Source organism: Mastomys coucha, unplaced genomic scaffold, assembly GCF_008632895.1.
Source record: "Mastomys coucha isolate ucsf_1 unplaced genomic scaffold, UCSF_Mcou_1 pScaffold14, whole genome shotgun sequence".
Classification (NCBI taxonomy): domain Eukaryota; kingdom Metazoa; phylum Chordata; class Mammalia; order Rodentia; family Muridae; genus Mastomys; species Mastomys coucha.
In genome coordinates this window covers 137929821-137947736 of record NW_022196896.1, presented here as the reverse complement: position 1 = coordinate 137947736, position 17916 = coordinate 137929821, and the positions used below count along the sequence as shown (strand labels likewise).

At 39.3% G+C, this 17916-nt stretch overlaps 2 protein-coding genes across 3 annotated transcripts in view; one reads left to right on the top strand and one right to left on the bottom strand.

The window, feature by feature from the left end:
- Tyms (thymidylate synthetase) overlaps positions 1 to 9252 on the top strand; it is a 15744-nt gene extending 6492 nt beyond the window's left edge. The window contains exons 4-7 of one of the 2 annotated variants that reach the window (XM_031368746.1): positions 2908 to 3009; positions 3704 to 3879; positions 4900 to 4971; positions 5805 to 9252. In XM_031368746.1, the coding sequence (XP_031224606.1) occupies positions 2908 to 3009; positions 3704 to 3879; positions 4900 to 4971; positions 5805 to 5942 (488 nt within the window). In that variant the 3' untranslated portion in view covers positions 5943 to 9252. The remainder of the gene's footprint in view (positions 1 to 2907; positions 3010 to 3703; positions 3880 to 4899; positions 4972 to 5804) is intronic. The other variant, XM_031368747.1, reaches the window with a different exon arrangement.
- Enosf1 (enolase superfamily member 1) overlaps positions 7195 to 17916 on the bottom strand; it is a 41028-nt gene continuing 30306 nt past the window's right edge. The window contains 8 exon segments of the mRNA XM_031369010.1: positions 7195 to 7332; positions 8504 to 8585; positions 10963 to 11025; positions 11027 to 11060; positions 11306 to 11435; positions 12184 to 12219; positions 17480 to 17502; positions 17505 to 17613. Coding sequence (XP_031224870.1) covers positions 7195 to 7332; positions 8504 to 8585; positions 10963 to 11025; positions 11027 to 11060; positions 11306 to 11435; positions 12184 to 12219; positions 17480 to 17502; positions 17505 to 17613 — 615 coding nt within the window.

Below are 17916 nucleotides of genomic sequence, written 5' to 3'. Positions count from 1 at the left end.
GTAGCAGGGGATGAAAGTCTTATGAAGCTGTTGCTGACTGACCTTCAACTCCTTTTAACTGTCTCCACCTTTTAACTGGTGGGATTTCAGGCATGTGCCATCATGCTTACTTTACTGCTTTTTGTTTGTATGTTTTGAGATACGGTTTCTTTGTGTAGCCCTGGTTGTCCTAGAACATACTATGTAGACCAGGCGAGATTCAAACTCAGAAATCCACCTGTCTCTGCCTCCTGAGTGCTAGGATTAAGGGTGTGTACCACAAAACCCAACTTACTGTCTTATTTTTAAATTTTCATTCAAAATCATGCTAGATTCACAGGAAAAAAATTTTTTAATGTAGAGTCTCCCTGTACTTTTACTGTTTCCCCTACAAGAAATAATTGCTGCAATTTGTTCTGTATTTTGTCGGATTTTTAACACATATATAGAATCACCATCACAATCGATTTCCTGGAGTTTTTAATATTGCCTTCTTGGAGCTGTGATTTTTTTTTTTTTTTTTTTGAGAGTCCCCTCCCTCAAAGTACCAACTATGCTAGAACATTGACTGGCTTATCTCAGAAGTGTATCCAGGGGAGAGTATATGTAGTAGCTGTAGTCTTCATTAACAAATCACTTCTTAGCTTCCACACCTCAGCAGGAAGCAGGGAACTAAAGTCCACAGACTACAACTAAAAAAATGTACAAGATCATTAAATTCATTATAGTTCTCCTGGTAGTTGTAAGTCAGTGATGTGTTTAGTGACTAAGCTATAATGCTGTTTTAGGTGGAAGTGTGAGTAACACAGTTCCTAAGCCCTAGAAACAATTCTATGGTTCCAATATTTAGAATATCTGAAATGCTATCTTCTATTTAAGATCCAGTGTTCTATGGGACAATAATAGATTGTGTTAGTGAAGGGTGACAAGGGTGGTTGGTAGTTACAAAAACTACATCTCATGGATGGGGACACTGGGAGAATCTAAAACTACTGAGATTGTAGATGATTGGCATATTTTTTGTTACTAAGCTAGACTATAACGCTAAATAACTTTGAGAAGAGGTTTATTTAATCAAGGCTTCTTAAACTTTTCTGTGATTCTTTTTTTGCCCAATAAATTAAATTTTTATGTAGCCCCAGGTATATAGGTATATAAAGTACACAAACCAAGTGAAATAAATCATTAAAAATTTACTTTATGACAATTCTTTGTAATAGATGTAATTTGGCATTTATTAAAGATGAAAACAAATTTTACACACTAATGAGATGGTTATGCTTATTAATTTTCACACAAAATTAAATCTTAGATTAATACAGGTTGTAGGGCGTTTTCAGAGTCTATTGGTAAGTTTGATTTTATACATGTCAAGGATGAGAACTCTATACCACAGAAGTATGTTTGCCATTTCAGAAATTGTCAGCATTTTTCTTCTAATCCCAAGCCAGAATTGATTGAATAGTGCTTTTATCTAACCTAAGTTAATTTTTAAAACGAAAGATACACTAATTTGGGCTAGTGTGATGACTCAGTGGATAAAAACTTTTTTTATACACACCTTAACAACTTAAGTTCAGTCTCTTAGAGGGTGGGACAAGAAAACAAATTCCTGAAAATTGTCCTCTACTCTCTCCCTGTGCACTGACATATGCACCACTCCACACTCACATCAGACACATACACACAATATTAAATAAATTTAAAAATTAAGAACAACTCTTCCCTCCCACAAAACCAAAGATATACTAATTTGAATACATGACAGTCAGGAAATAATGAGAGTCTTGTTTTTTCATAACTAGATCATTATGATTCTAAAAAAGCAGTAGACTGGATGTACAATAACATGCCACAGTTTGGGGCTAGAGAGAGAGCGCAGTGGTTAAGAGCACTGACTGTTCTTCTGAAGGTCCTGAGTTCAAATCCAAGCAACCACATGGTGGCTCACAACCATCTGTAATGGGATCCGATGCCTTCTTCTGGTGTGTCTGAAGACTGCTATAGTGTACTCCTATACAATAAATAAATAAATAAATCTTTAAAAAAAACCATGCCACAGTTTATAATATTTAATTGTCCTGAATCCAAGCTCAAGTGTTTCAAGCAATGTTTGTTGGTGCTTTGTGTTATATCACATGTATAGTGTACAGTGTGTGCGTGTATTTAGAACCATGGCTGAGGTGACAGGGAGCTCTTCCAGAGTCACTTCGGGTTCTTTATGCATTTGATTGTGAAATTGGTTTATGGATATTGCATGCTTAGTTTTTCATGGCTCCCACATTCATTTACCCAATCACATATGAATTTATGTGTGTGTGTGTGTGTGTGTGTGTGTGTGTGTGTGTGTGTTTACCCTAAGCCCATAATTTAGGAAGCTATGGTAAAGTGCTGGTGGTCCTGTTGTCTACATTTTGATAATAGTCTTCAGAACTCCAAGGTAACACAGTATTCAGTGATAAAGAGATGAGAAGTGTGTGTTTCTTCTTACGAAGTCACCAGAATTCACTCAAGGGAACTCTACCCTAATGACTTTCTAATCCTAATCACTTTTTAAAGGCTGCATAATTGATTAAATTTCTACCTAAAAATGAAAATTACACTTTAGCTCATGAACTCTTGGATGACACATTTAAACCTTATTTCAACAGCAGTTAGAAACAGGAACAGTTTTAAGTGGAGGAAGTGACATTGTACAGACTAAATATTTGAAAGACTTATGCAGAAAATAAGCAGCTCTTTAAGACAGACATGGGTTCAGAAAGGATCTTGAACTTAATCCAATAAGATCTGAGAAATACCCATAATGTGCTGTGTATTTTAGAACCATGGGTCAGAGGGGCACTGAGTGAATGCTGTCAGTGTCATTACATGAGGCTGTGTCTGATGTGACTTAAGTGTGCATGTATTTTCCTGACAATTCTACAGATTATTCGGGACAAGGAGTAGACCAGCTGCAAAAAGTGATTGACACTATTAAAACCAACCCTGATGACAGAAGAATCATCATGTGTGCCTGGAACCCAAAAGGTGGACAGCATCCCAGTCATTTTCCTTTGGATAAACTGTTAGCCAAAAGGAAGCAAGGTGGCCACTGGAACTGCCTCTGGTCATGTGGTTGATTGTGTGGCCTTGAGCAATTCACTCACATTTTGCTTTTATTTTCACATTCATGTTTTGGGGTTAGGCTCTTTATGCTTTTATATCACAGGAGCATTTGAAATGTAATTTTGAATTGCCTGTTAAAAACACCTATGATTTTAACTTTTTAATTTGGAGCAGATGAAGTTTCAAATGTTAACGCTTAACTAGATTATAGAACTAAACTCTACAAGGGTATTGTGAGTACCAGGAAAGGATGTTTGTATTTATAATAACTTATTAACAGAGTACCTCAGATGCCAGTTTCCTATGGCCATTGCACATGAGATAATTTCCCTTTTATTTGGTGCCATCAACTGTGGCTCAAATCCTTCATTTTAGCTCAGATGGAAGACTATTGCTTTACCATAAATGTATACTTGCAGATAGCTAATGGACAAGCTTCCATGGCCTCTGCTGCAGGGTTGGGAAAATGGTCGGACTTTGACATAATGGGAAGGTATGAATTGTGGGTGTCTGTAATCTGCTGGCTTTTTTCATGGTTGGCTTGTTTGCTATTTTACCTTTTTCACAGCTATATGAAACCCCTCTAAAACCTCTTGTTTCCCCATTGACTCCTCAGATCTTCCCCTGATGGCACTGCCTCCTTGCCATGCCCTCTGTCAATTCTATGTGGTGAATGGGGAGCTATCTTGCCAGCTTTACCAGAGGTCAGGAGATATGGGTCTGGGCGTGCCCTTCAACATTGCCAGCTATGCTCTGCTCACCTACATGATTGCACATATCACGGGTCTGCAGGTGAGCTTCTTCAGAAGGCATAGTTATAGCCAATGTAACACACTGAACTCATAGCAGGGTATTCAGTCTAATTAGTATTAGAATTTTATGCATGTAAATAAGACATGAATTGGTTTACCTTATAACCCTCGTTGGAGCTTTCTGGCCCCTTGTTGCCTATGAAAACTGACATTCACATAGGTGGTTGTGTGTGTGTGTGTGTGTGTGTTTGTGTGTGTGTGTGTGTGTGTGTGTGTAAGAGGGGCGGGAGGTTGTTTTTTTCTTTTGAGACATAGTCTCAAAATCAATATTAGCCCTAACCTTCTGTCACACAGAATGAAGTCCTAAGAATTCTGAGTGCTTATGAAAAAACAAGAGTCTTGTGACTTTAGTTTTTTCAAAACAGAATTGTTCTTGGGATGTGTTTTTGTGCTCCTCTTAGGTGTAGCAGCTAGGAGAGAGTCTACTTCAGCTATTACTTTATGGAAAATACCTTTATGGAAAAACATGTTTTGCCATATGCAGCTTGTCTTTCATTATACACTTTACTCAAGTGACTCTTTTTAACCCTCAGACTATAAATTGTCTGATGCTCTGAATAGAGCTGGCTATTGCATGAAACTGTAGTCCACCTCATTTTTAGGCCCTCCCTGCTCTTCTAGGTTCACAATGCCAACTAAAGCAGTAAATATGTGAGTGAGCCATCATATACAACTTAAAAGACTTTTGTAAATTAACTCTTCTCAAAACCATACTGATAAAATTACTGCTTTGGGAAGCTTTGAAGTATTTGCATATTATATAATGTTTTGTTGTGTATGTGGGGGCAAACATATTCCAATGTATGTATGTAGAGATCAGAGGACAATTTACATGAGTCCTCTTCCTCCGGGTGGGTCCCAGGTTGTCAGGCTTGGTGACAAATGCCTTTACTCACTGAGCCATCTCAACTGCCCTTAATCTGTTTTAAAATGATATGTTTTAAAAAGAATTTAAACTAAAATATTAACTGTTGTGTTTTTTCTTGTGAGACAATTTTAGCCAGGTGATTTTGTCCATACTTTGGGAGATGCACATATTTATCTGAATCATATAGAGCCCCTGAAAATTCAGGTAAGAAATATATCTGTTAGATCTCTTTTTGAGCTTGGTGCCTTCTCTTGACAACAGATTGGATGGCAGGACTTCCTTTGTATCATATTCACTCTGATTGATGCTGTCTTATATTGAAGTGCTCCAACTGTAGGGCTTTTAATAATGGGGGTGAGCAGGGATGAGACCATAATCAGCCTTAGCAACCATAAGCTAAGGTATAATGGTAAGGTATTACGTACCAGTACCAGAGATACGGCATTTTAACTCATAATTTTACTTGAAAAATTAAAGTATGAATATTTGACTTTAGGTTTATAAGTTCAGTAAGTAGTTAGTCTGAACTTTAAAAAGCCTATCTATTCAAATTCCTATAACACAGTAGCCAACAAATGAGTTGATATGGCAGTAAGAATTAGTATCCATGTTTTGTGACCCTCAAGGAAAAAAAACTAGACTGGCAAGAGTGAACAACTGCATCCCTAAAAGTTTAGTATATTTATCAGGAGTTATCTGGTGATAATCTGGTGATTATCAGACTATAATCACAGCTAGTTAAGAGACTCCTGGAGCAGGAGCATTACAAGTTCAAGGTTTGCCTAGGCTTCAGAATGGGTTCAACATAAGCTTAGATAACTGACCAAGACCTGTCTTACAATAAGAAGCTGGTCTACAGCTGATTTGTAGATTACATGTGTAGCTCTCATGAGGCCCGAGGTGCAATCCCCAATGTTGTAGAAAGAAAAGACAGTACAATATTGCACTCCTGTAAAATAGTACCCTGTGATAAAATACTATGTTTCATGAGGAGACATAAGAATGAATGTAAACTAATGCCATGATTTTGTTTTTAGCTACAGCGAGAACCAAGACCTTTCCCAAAACTCAAAATCCTTCGAAAAGTTGAGACAATCGATGATTTCAAAGTTGAAGACTTTCAGATTGAAGGGTATAATCCACATCCAACAATTAAAATGGAAATGGCTATTTAGAGTGCTTTCAGTGATGCTGTGAATATCACCAGTCTTTCATCTAAAGTGCCATTGAGAAACTGCCTTTCCTTTAGTATTTACTGAAGGAGATTCAGTGTATTTCTCTAACCCTGAAATATGTTAGTGTTCATTTATAAATGTTTTATATGCTATAACAATAATTGCTTTACATTTGTCTGTTTCTAAAACAGTTTTTGTGTGAGCATATAGGTCAGAGAGAGCTCAATTTGAGTTTAGGCTTAGTGTCTCAGGCTCAGTTTCATCCTAGAATAGATTGACCTGAAAACTTAATGCCTTCATTAGCTTATTATTGAGACAGTCTTATGTATCTCAGGCTGACCTCAAACACTTGGTAGCTGAGGGTGAATTTATTCCTCATGCTCCTGACTCTCCCTTTTATCTGCTGGGATTATAGGCATGGACTATTTCTTTCTGCTGCCTGCAGATCAAGATATGGCCATATCAGCAGCCCAGGACTTATAAAAACAAAACCCATAAGATTATTCTGCCTACGTGTAGACAGGGTCTCATTTTAACATATATGTCTTGCAGTTGTCCTAGTCATCTTTTTGAGCAGAGCAAGCAAGTTTGATTACAAAGGCAAAAGTGGCAGTCTGACCTTTTATCTTGCTAGAACAGCAAATTTTATAAGACCAGTCAGCTTTAGACTTCAACATCTGGTTAATAAAAAGGAAAGTGGACAGACTATATACAGTCTGTATAAGCTAAGGGTTTATATGCTAGAGGCATGTGAATGTCATGTTAACTATCACAAGATATGGTTTAAATCACATTTTAAGATTTGTTTGGGGGTATGTATGGGAGGACATGTCTCACACTTTCGCCCTGGCTAGCCTGGAGCTAAGTATGCGGCCTCAGGCTTGTGACAGCACTTAACTGGGAGCGCCAATGCCTGGCTAAGACAGTTTTATAAGAGTTTTGCAGTGTGAAGAAATATGATTTGTTTCCATTTAATTTCAGTGGGGTGATAAGTCTCTAAAATGCTTAGACTGAAATTATTTCAGGACAAAGCAGTGGATCCTTTTTGTTGCACTTAGTACTGCAGAACCAGTTTTATTCTGATTTATAACAAGTATTAGAATGAGGAATTATTACAACAAATTTTTTTTTAAAGTAAATTTGCTTTACATTTAAGTAGAATACTGACTTGTTGACTATCAACTGAACTGTGATCACAGCTGATTCCTGAGGTGAATATGACTCAAGGCTAGACTTGATTTTTTTAAGCATTTCACTTCAGACAAAAAGTGTTAGGGTTAGGCCTGAACACATAAATCTTGAGCAGCAAGGAGTTCTTCCAGATTTCTCCATCTGGGTATTGGTGTTTCTTTACAGATTTTTCCTTCATTTCTGTTGAGTAGCCTGCGTACTAGCAGAGACAGATTGACACATGTTAACACCGATTCTGCTGCTAAATCTAATTTAGAGGTAATTCAGTATTTAAGAAATGGGCTGGAGAGATGGCTCAGCAGTTGAGAGTGCTTGCTGCACTTCCAAAGTACCAGTGTAGTTTAGCACCTATGTTAAGCAACCTTTTGTAATTACAGTTCCAGATTTCCTTCTTTGGCCACCAAGGGCGCCTACCCACATATATACACGTAATTAAAAATAAAACTTTAATATGCAAGGGTTTTTGTTTGTTTGTTTGAAAGAAGATTGAGGGCCATACTTTACTGGCTACTTAACCAGGATGGTCAGTGAAAGTAAAACTTCAGTAGTTTAATATCTGTTGGTGCTAATGAGCCATAATCTGGATAAAATCAGGATAAATGGCCCAGGTTATCAATGTGCAGATGCTGCTGGCTTTTGGGAAGAAGGAATGTGTGTTTGTTTTAAGGGCTCAGCAACTGGAAATATGACAATAGCTCTGTGTCTTAAGATTTCTGTTGTGGCTAGGCGGTGGTGGCCCACGCCTTTAATCCCAGCGCTTGGGAGGCAGGCGGATTTCTGAGTTCTAGGCCAGCCTGGTCTACAGAGTGAGTTCCAGGACAGCCACGGCCACACAGAAACCCTGTCTTGAAGAAAAAAAAAAAGATTTCTATTGTGATAAAACTGATAAAAGCACCTTGGGGAGGAGATAATTTATGTCAGCCTATATCTCAGGTCACACTCGATCACCAAGGGAAATGAGAGCAGGAACTAAGGCAGAGGCTATTGAGGAATGCTGCTTATTTACTGCTTTGTTCTTAATGGCTTGCTTAGTTTACCTTATATCATCTTGGACTATACCTGTTCAGGTGTGGATCCACCTTATGTCATCTAGGACTATACACTGTCCCCTAGTAAGCTGGGCCCACCCATATCAACATCAATTAAAATGCATCTTAGTCTTGCCTACAGGCCAGTCTTGTCATTTTCTCAATTGAGGTTCCCTCTTCCGTAATGAATCTATCTTGTGTCAAGGTGACATAAAACTAGTTGCACTCTGACCTTCCTTGATACTCATTACTAAAGAGCCATTTGTTATTGAAAATCAATTCTTTCAGAGACACAATGGCTTCTGGCAGCATGTCTGCAGCATGTCCTAGGCCTCAACTTACCTTGGGAGGCAGATATGAAGCATGTTTGATTACCATAGGATATTTGAAATGTTCATGCAGATGGTCCACATATTCACACATCCTAGGAAATTGGAGCATTAGTGCTTGAAATTAGATAACTTATAAGGTAGCAACTATGAAAGCAGAAAAGTATCCTTAAATGGTAGGCTGAGGAAATGGCTCAGTGGGTAAAGCATTTGAAAGCATAAGGATCTAGATTTGATCTCAGGAACCCATATAAAGCTGTGTGGAAGGGCATGTGTACAGTGAGATGGGAGGTGGTGACAGAAGAATCCCTGGAGGCTCGGGTGGGCCAGTTCGCTGCTGTTCATAGTGGTAAGCAACAAAGAGACCCTATCTCAGATTGGGTAGGGAGGTGAAGACTAACATCTGGGGTTGTCCCCTCCACAACTCTGCCTGCACTCAGCATGATACACACAAACAGACATGATTCCTTTGCTAGCAGAACTCTTGTCTTGTATGAAATCCTAGGTTTGATCCCCAAGCCTTGGCTGTTACTGCATGTGTATATGCAAAGGGAGTAGCTGAGATATACTGTGAAGTTACCTTGAAAGTTTTGTAGTACCCCCACATCAATTCAAATTGCAGAAACTTGGGATTATTGTGATTCCTAATGCCAAATGTTAACTAGATTAAACTGCCAAATGAGGTTCCTTCTACCTGTTCAGATGATTAAATGAAAAGTACAGGTTTGGAATTGTATCAACCTATTAAATACATTAAAATTCTGCATGTCACTGTTCAGTTTTGTGGTTAGGTGTCATCCACAAAAGGTTGTGTAACCTAACCTATCTCCTTAGTCAGCTGTTATCATGATGGCACATAATAGAGTGTGTACCAGCCTGAACCAGTATTGTGTGGCAGTTCTTAGATTACAACCTCCCATTTTTGTGGAAAATTTAAGACAGATTGTTTTAGGGAAGTAAACCAACAGGGAGGAAAATGCTGTGGTGATGCTCACTAAGAGATGAAGTAAACTCAAAATAGCTTCTGGAAGCCCCTGAAACTGACCATATTCACTAGGCCCCTCCTTCTAAACTGTATAGACTGCTGCCTAGAAGAAACAGATAAGCCCCAGCTGAACTACCTAGAAAAAAAGACTAGATGAGCAGCAGCCTGAAAGAGCCTCAGACCAACTGAGTCACCTGAAAGGGACACTCTTCAATTTGTGGTGCTGCCTGAAGGCTGTGCAGTGTGTTGCAAGTTCTAGCTTTGTGAGCTGTTACCCATGATGGGTGGGCTTTGGTTATGCAGCTGACTTTGAGTTATTTCTGCTCCTATAAGTAGTCCCTTACCCATATTCCTATAGGTAACATCAATAAACTCATGTGTTCAAGTTGGACCTTTGATGATAGCTGTACTTGGATCTGTCATCAGTTCCCAGGGATAATGTTACACAACAACCAGGAATGCACTAATAAAATGGCAAGAGAAGCTAATGACTCCTGTGTTGGGAACAGGGTGCAGATAAATATCCAGCTACATGGGGGAGATAGTTGGGTCTCTCCTCCCCCCGCCCCCCAGAAAAATGTAGAGAATGACAAAGCAGAAAAGTTAGGATGTCAACACCTGGTTCTGGTATCTGGTGACATTTGTTTTATACAAACATTTCAGAGTTGTAAAGCCAGTATGAAGCACCAGCACTGGTTTGAGGTATCTTGCACCAGGGATACTGCACTGAGATGCTTAGATGATTCAAAACCCTGGGACCTGCAGGACTCTTAAGAAGGCAAGAACTGAAATGAGAAATTGAAAGTAAAACAACCCAGGAAGGCTACTTTTTATCCTAGAATCAATTTGGATAGTATTAACTGTAAGAGAAAACAATAATCTAGACCTTCATTGTTAAGATTAGGAATGTGTAGCAGTTCTAGGGTGAGGAAGTCCAGGATTCCTTCCTGTGAACTGACTGTTCTTTAGAACATAAACTAGTTTAGGCAGATTTAAAATGAAGGGCTGTTTACTCACTAGACAGCTCAATAAACAAACCATTACAATCCTGACATCCCCCCACTCCTGCACTGATGTGCCCTGGCACATCCATTTCTTTCTCACAGTCCTAAATTTGCTGTCTACCCTACCCAAGTAGGTTCTCATATTTGATCTCAAGATTTAACTTTAGTGACTTGTGTGTGTAATGTGTTTAGCTTCAGCAGGGAAAGTATAAAACAATCCATGACTGAAAGTAGAATTCCCCCAATTTAAAATCCTGTTGGGGCTAGAGAGATCGTTTAGCCATTACAAGCACTAGCTCTTCTTCTAGAGGGCCCAGGTTTGATTCCTAGCACTAACATGGCAGCTCACAACTATAATTAAAATTCAAAGGGATCCAGTACTGCTTTCTGACCTCAGGCCCTGACATGTACACACATAGATGCAGGCAAAGAGCTGTCCAAGATCAAGGGATATTAACACAGAGAGGAATTAATGTTACTGACCTGTTTTGAAGGCTGGCAGAGACTGATATATAGTCAAATATAATCAAGTGCTGTACCAGTTCAGAGTCCAGCTCCACTAGCATAGGGGTAGACGAGGACTAGAAGGAAGATATTTCAATTTAAGGCAAAAGTAATGCAGAGAGATCCCCTGGGCTTTGTTAGTGTCTACAGGTGACTTGATCATTTTTTAATATTTGGGGATAAAATTTCAGGATGGAAATCAGCCAGGTCACCCTGATTAGAGATAAATATTTAGAGAAAAGGCAAACTACAGACCCGTGGGTTCTAACGGCCAGTGGGAGCAGAGTGGAGATTTGGTCCATAGCTTCCATATCATCCTTACTTCCAAACTTTTTGGCCATCAGTAATACTGTGAGGTTTTCATTGACACTCCCCAGTTTACAGCTGTCAATTTGAAGAAACTGCAGGGCCTTCATGTGTAGGAGTTGCTTAATCATCATTCTGTTGTGGCACTGGAAATAGAATTAAACATTCCAACATAACACCCACAGAATTGGGTTTTGTTTTTATGATCCCTAAGCTTGGCAGTACTGTAGTTCCAGACCAGCTCTTATTACTAGACTTTAGGAAGCCTGGACTGTTTCTCTCCCTTCCTCTCCCTCCCTTTTTTTTTTTTCTTTTCTTTTCTTCTTAGCCTGAGATGACACTGACAGTGCAGAGCAACATATCTAAAGATGTAATGTGAGTCAAGTATAAATTACACCAGATCTCCCTTTGTATCACCTGGCAAGTGCAATTCTGTCAGGATGGAGTACAGTGACAGCTACAAGCAGATGGCACAATAACAAAATGGGGCAGTGGTAGAGTTGTTCTGTTCATTTGCTGGAGGACTGAAAATCTATTCCTTACCCTGCTCTGCCTTTGGGCTCACTGTGGCAGGTATAGGCAGGCACTAGTGCTTTTAGTTTATAAACACAAGAAGAGAGTGATATCTCACTCTGTTTGGAAACTGCCTTTCTTAAGGTCTGTATGCCCTGACAGTAATAAGTTGTTGCCTTGTTAATTCTGAGGAATCACTTAGAGAAAAACAAAAACAAGCCAGTGACCTGAGTTCCATGAATTACGGAAAATGCCACAAAACTTTGCACTCTAATGAACCACCATTTTAAAGATGATAAAAGTTGCCCAACTTCTAATGCAACATGACTGTGCTCTCAGTCAGGGGTCAGTGAGGTGATACCAACGGTATATATTACTCACCTGTTCTCCTGTGGCAATGCCAATTCCTAATGGGGCCTGCCAAAATAGGCAGCCTGGTGTTATTTTTCAATGTTTGAACTGCAATTCTGAATGCTTAAAAATATTTTTACAGTTGAAAGAAACATTCCTGTTGTTGAGCCATGTAAAGTTTAAAGCCTGGCAGGAGGGTGTCTATAGCAATATGTGTGCGGGGGAGAGTTATATATCCACAGTTTGGGGAGAAACAGGACTGCTCACATACTAGGTAATATGTTCTTGTGGACTCATGGAGTTCTCCCCTCTGCTTCCTTTGGGTCACTGCTCCACTTATTTTCTTACCCTAGCAACTCTGTGAAGTGTTAAGTATAAAGTCTCTCTTGCCTTTGTTAAATCCAAAGTCCTCCCATCCAGCTCTGTGGATAGCCTGCCTTATAGATAAGGCTAAGACCACTGCTTACCTGGTGAACTCCTCTGTCATTTAGTAAAGTAATTGTCCTCTGATTTCTGCATACACACACACGCACACACACACGCACAAACACACAAATGAATAAATAAATGTAACAGCAGCAAAAAGAATCTGAGAAGCCAGACATAGTGGTACACAACTGAAAGCCCAGCACTATGGAGACAGCAGTGGGAGGATCAAAAGTTTGAGATGAGCCTGGCTACAAAGTGAGACTCTGTCTCTAAACTAAGAGCTCTATCCTGATCAAAACCCTCATTTCATTCTTCAAAGAAAAGAAAAAACTATCCTAAAGTTCATATGGAATCACAAAAGTTCGCTGGATAGCCATAACAGTCCCAAGTAAAAAGAACAGTGTTGGAAGGACTACCATTCCATACTCAAGATACACTATTAGAGCCATAGTAATAGAAAAGATATTGTTCTGGCACAAAAACAGACATACAGAGCGAGCGATGGAACAAAACTGAAGACCTGAACTTAAAAACTTTTAACTACAACCATTTAATATATTGTCATTAAAAATGTCAAAAACAGAAAAGACAGCAAATGGTCTTGGGAAAACTGGATAACCACATATACAAGAATGAAGTTAGACCATATCTATTACCTTACACAAAAAAGTAACTATAAATGAGTCAAAGGCCTAAATGTGAAACCTGAAACTGGAATTACTAGAAGAAAACATAAGCAATACCCTCAGGATATAGGTACAAATAGGACGCCATTAGCCCAGGAATTGAGACTATTATTGACAAGTGGGACTCATAAAACTAAAAATCTGCATAGCTAAGGAAACAGTCTAGTGAAGAGGAAATCTACAGAATTGGAGAGACTCTTTGCTAGCTATACATCTATCTGACAGAGGATTGATATCCAGAATATATGAAGAGCCAAAAAAAAAAAAAAAACCTAAATAACTCATTAAAAAAGATAAGCTTGGAATCTGAACAGAAGAGTTCTTAAAATAATGGGTAAGAAAAAAAAATCTCATTGTCCTAGCAGTTAGGGATGTGTAAATCAAAACAACTTATAGATTTCATCTTTTTCCAGCCAGAATGGCAAAGCTCAACTGACAAGTGCTGGAGAAGCTTTGGAGGAAAAGGGAACCCTGATTCATTGTTGGTAGAATTGCAAACTGGTCCAGCTAGTCTAGAAATCTTTGGATAACTGTCAAAACACTAAAAATAAATCTACCATATGACCCAGCTGTAGCATTCTTCAGCATCTTCCCAAAGGACCTAACATCCTACTCTACAGACACTTGCTCATCCAAGTTCATTGCTGCTCTATTTACAATAGCCAGGAGATAGAAACAACCTAAATGTACTTCAACTGATGAATGGATAATAAAAATGTAGTACATACACACTATGCAATACTATACAGCTGTAAAGAAAAATAAAATCCTGATTTGCAGGTAAATAGATGGAATTAGAAAGGAGCATATTGAGTAAGGTAACCAAGACCCAGATGACAAATGTCACAGGAACTCTCTTATCTGTGTTATCCAAGTTTTCAGATGGGAGTATATGACCTAGAGTGACTGCAGAAACTAGGAAAGTAAAGGAAGATGATGGGGTTGGGGAGAGGAGTAATAGAGAAGGGAATAGCAAGGTACAGATGATTTAAATGGGGAAAGGAGACCTTAGGGAAGATAAGTCTCTTATCTCCTTCCCTTTCCAGTTTCAGGATTCACATTTAGGGAAGAAAGATTCTAAGAGCCAGAGGAACAGAAAGTTTTCTGTTAGTCTGTGTCTCCTAGAAATATCAGAAAGGCTTATCAACATAGCTGCTTCAACAAGATTTAAATAATGACATTAATAGACACAGAAGGGAGGAAGCTCCCAGGGCCTCAACACTAGATGGAGAACTATGGGCAACTGAGGAATGCCTACAGCAGGATAAACAGTCTTCCCAAGGGAAAATCCTCCAAATCTGTTATTCAATACCAAGTGGTCAGCACTGAGATTGTGTGTGTGTGTGTGTGTGTGTGTGTGTGTGTTAAAACATGGTTCAAACAGGTTGTAATTATGTATTTAGAAATTCCCAAATACAATCTAGGATATATATGAGCTTGTACCTGGTACTGGAAAGCAGCAACAGGTGGGACCTTGTAGCTCACTAGCTAGCCACCCAGTCTGATTGGCAAGCTCTGGGTCCTTGTGAGAGACTTTGCTTCAAATTAGGGCAGATGGCTCTTGAGAAATATACTCAAGGTTGGCTTCTGGCTCCACAAATATACACAAAGGCAGCTGTGGTTACTCCAAGGATGTGGTTTGTAGTGTGACACTCCTTAGCATTAATTCTGCACTACCCTTTGTGAAGCCACCCCCATCTCTGACTGTCTTAGCCTTTTCCCATTATCCCTTTCATAAGCTCTTTGTATCATACTAGGCACTTAGCATTCAGACCCAACACTTTGCTACTTTCATTTTATGTATCTCAATATTTCCTCTTGGGTGAGGCTTAAGATGTTTTATTTTTTCTTTAAATAAAGGATAACATAGGTGGTGGTAGTGGTGCACACCTTTAATACCAGCACTTTAGAAGCAGAGGCAGATGGATCTCTGTAAGTTCAAGGCCAGCCTGGTCTACAAGAGTGAGTTCCAGGACAGCCAGAACTACGCAGAGAAACCCTGTCTTGAAAAAACAAAGAACATTCCCTAAACACAGGTTTCTAGAGGGTGCCTGGTCTAAGTAGACTTTACACTAATTTACTGAGAGAACTGGAGAATAGCTCTGAGTCTCCAAACACATCCTAATAGGAGCCAGAAGCATCAAAGTCACTTCCAGAACTTAAAACAAGATTTTTTTCCAGGACAAGGTATAGTGGTGCATGCTTTTAGTCCAGCATTCAGAAGGCAGAGGCAGGTAGATCTCTGAGTTTTATGAGGGGAGTTCCAGACGATTTGGGGCTACTCAGTGAAACTCTGGAGAGAGAGAGAGAGGGTTGCGGGGAGGAGGAGGGAGGAAGGAAGGAAAAATTCCTTTCCATCAGTTATATTTTATTTTTAAATTTTAAATGTATTTTCTCTAAAATTATTTTAAAGTTTAATTCAATTAATTGCTATTTTGTGTTTGTATGTGCGTGTGTGTGGGCACACGTGTCACAGAGTGTATATGGAGGTCAGAGGACAACTTGTATCATGTGGGTCCTGGTGACTGAACTCAGGTTTTCAGATTTAGCAGCAGTAACCTCCTGCTGAGCCATCTCTCTAGCTCAGGGGTACACTTTAAAGAGAAAATCACAAAATGAGAAAATACAGCTACCAAAGTGTGGTTGTTTCAATGCCTCTCATAAGTTTAGATGCTTGACTAGTTGTTCCGAGTGGATAGCACTGTTTGGATGGGCTTAGGAGGTATGTGTGGCCTTGATGGAGGAAATATGTTACTGGGGCAGGCTTTGAGCACATCCCTTTCATATGTGAGATGTAAGACCTCAGCTTTTGCTCTAGCTGCCATGTCAGCTGCCTGTTGCCATCCTTCACTACTATCTCATTATCCCTCTGGAATCATAAGCCCAAATAGCCTTCCTTCTGTAAGTTGCCTTTGTTGTGGTGTTTTAACACAGCAATAGAAAAGTAAGACACATATTTATCTCAGAGAGAAAATACTTCTTAAAGGGCAAGGGTTGGCTAGGAGCTAAATTAATATACTAATACATAGTACAATGCACAGGCGAGAGATTAGAGGCAGATGCCCTAACCCATGCCCGGGGGAGAGATAGGCTTAAAGGCTCCAGGCCTTGGTGCCAGAGTTTTGAGATGATGGGTTCTTGTGGTCTGATGATTCAAATTTCAAAAGCAGTTTTGCTTTATTTCTCCATTAATTCTACAGCCTTTGTTTTCTTACAGACCATGCTTGGGTCTGAAGATGGAAATTCAGTTTACAAATGAGCCAACTGGTACTCTAGTTCTGAACATCAGTGCTAAGGACCTGAGCAACAGTAGCCACCCACCCTGACATAGTTTCTGAGATGTTATCACATATTATCTGAACCCTTTAGGCAATGCAGATGGCCCCCAATTACTGTGAAATTCTTTCAAGGCTCTTAGAAAATAGCCAGGCAATCTCTTGTTTGAAAGCCTGATTTTTGAGTCCTCTGGGGAAATCCATAAATTTTGTTTTATTCTGGGCATATAAAGTACAGGTGCTCCTTATCTTGAAAAGATCTTCATAAACACACTGTAAAGTAGAAAGATCATAAGCAGAAAATACATTTAACCAACCTCATCTATCCAATATTAAGGCAGATTAGAGAGACCTACCTGTCCCTGGAGAACTAGAATAGAAGTTAAACATTATTAAAATACTATTGAATCACTACTAATGTTAATGATAAACCTTTACTGTACATATCTCTTTGAATCTTTATTTTTCCTTTAATAGGCTAAACTGTTGGGGGTAAGGCAATCTGACTCCCTAACTGACAGAAACACTTCCCTGGTACCCTGGCTAGCTGAATAGCTAGCTGGGTGTTGTGGAAAATCATTTTGAGGACATACTAGCAGCTTGTTAGGACCACTGTATGAATGATTGAAGATATATTCCATACAGCCTGTACCAGTCTTAGAAGGCAACACTCTAAAATAGATAAAACTAGATGGCCCTGAAGCCATTTTCATCCAAGATAGAATGGGAACACTTCCCTTATGGCCCAAGAAGGTCTGTGATTAGCTACTCATTTGTAAGAGGGGTTGTTCTATTTTTGGTGCAAACATTGACTTTTATTTGCATGAGGGACTTGTGCCATGAGAAGTTTTGAAGATTTTAGGAATTGTCCTGACCTCTCAAGATCACTAAATAAATAGCAAATGACTGAGATAGCAGAAGCAGCAGCTTTATTACCTCAGAAATAGTTGCATGGCTGTGATGTTTTTCTGGGATGTGGGCTTCTCAATCTACAATGGCTTGAATTCAGCTAGTATTGACATCTACTCCACTGCCTGAGGCACATCCCAATGCTCGTTGGCATCCATCATCTGCAAGGACAGACTTCTCACTTCTCTGTAGAGCCATGGCTCCAGAGAGAAGATGCCTTAATTTAATGTAACCTACTGCTTAGGAGGACTCTTCTGGCATTTCTTTTTTAGAGTCTAGCCCAGAGTCCTCAAAAAAGGATTCAAAATACAGACATTGGGATTAGAAATCTGGCTTCAAGCCGGGCAGTGGTGGCACACGCTTTTAATCCCAGTACAGTTCGAGGCCAGCCTGGACTATAGAGTGAGTTTCAGGACAGCCAGGGCTATACAGAGAAACCCTGTCTCGAAAAACCAAAAAAGAAA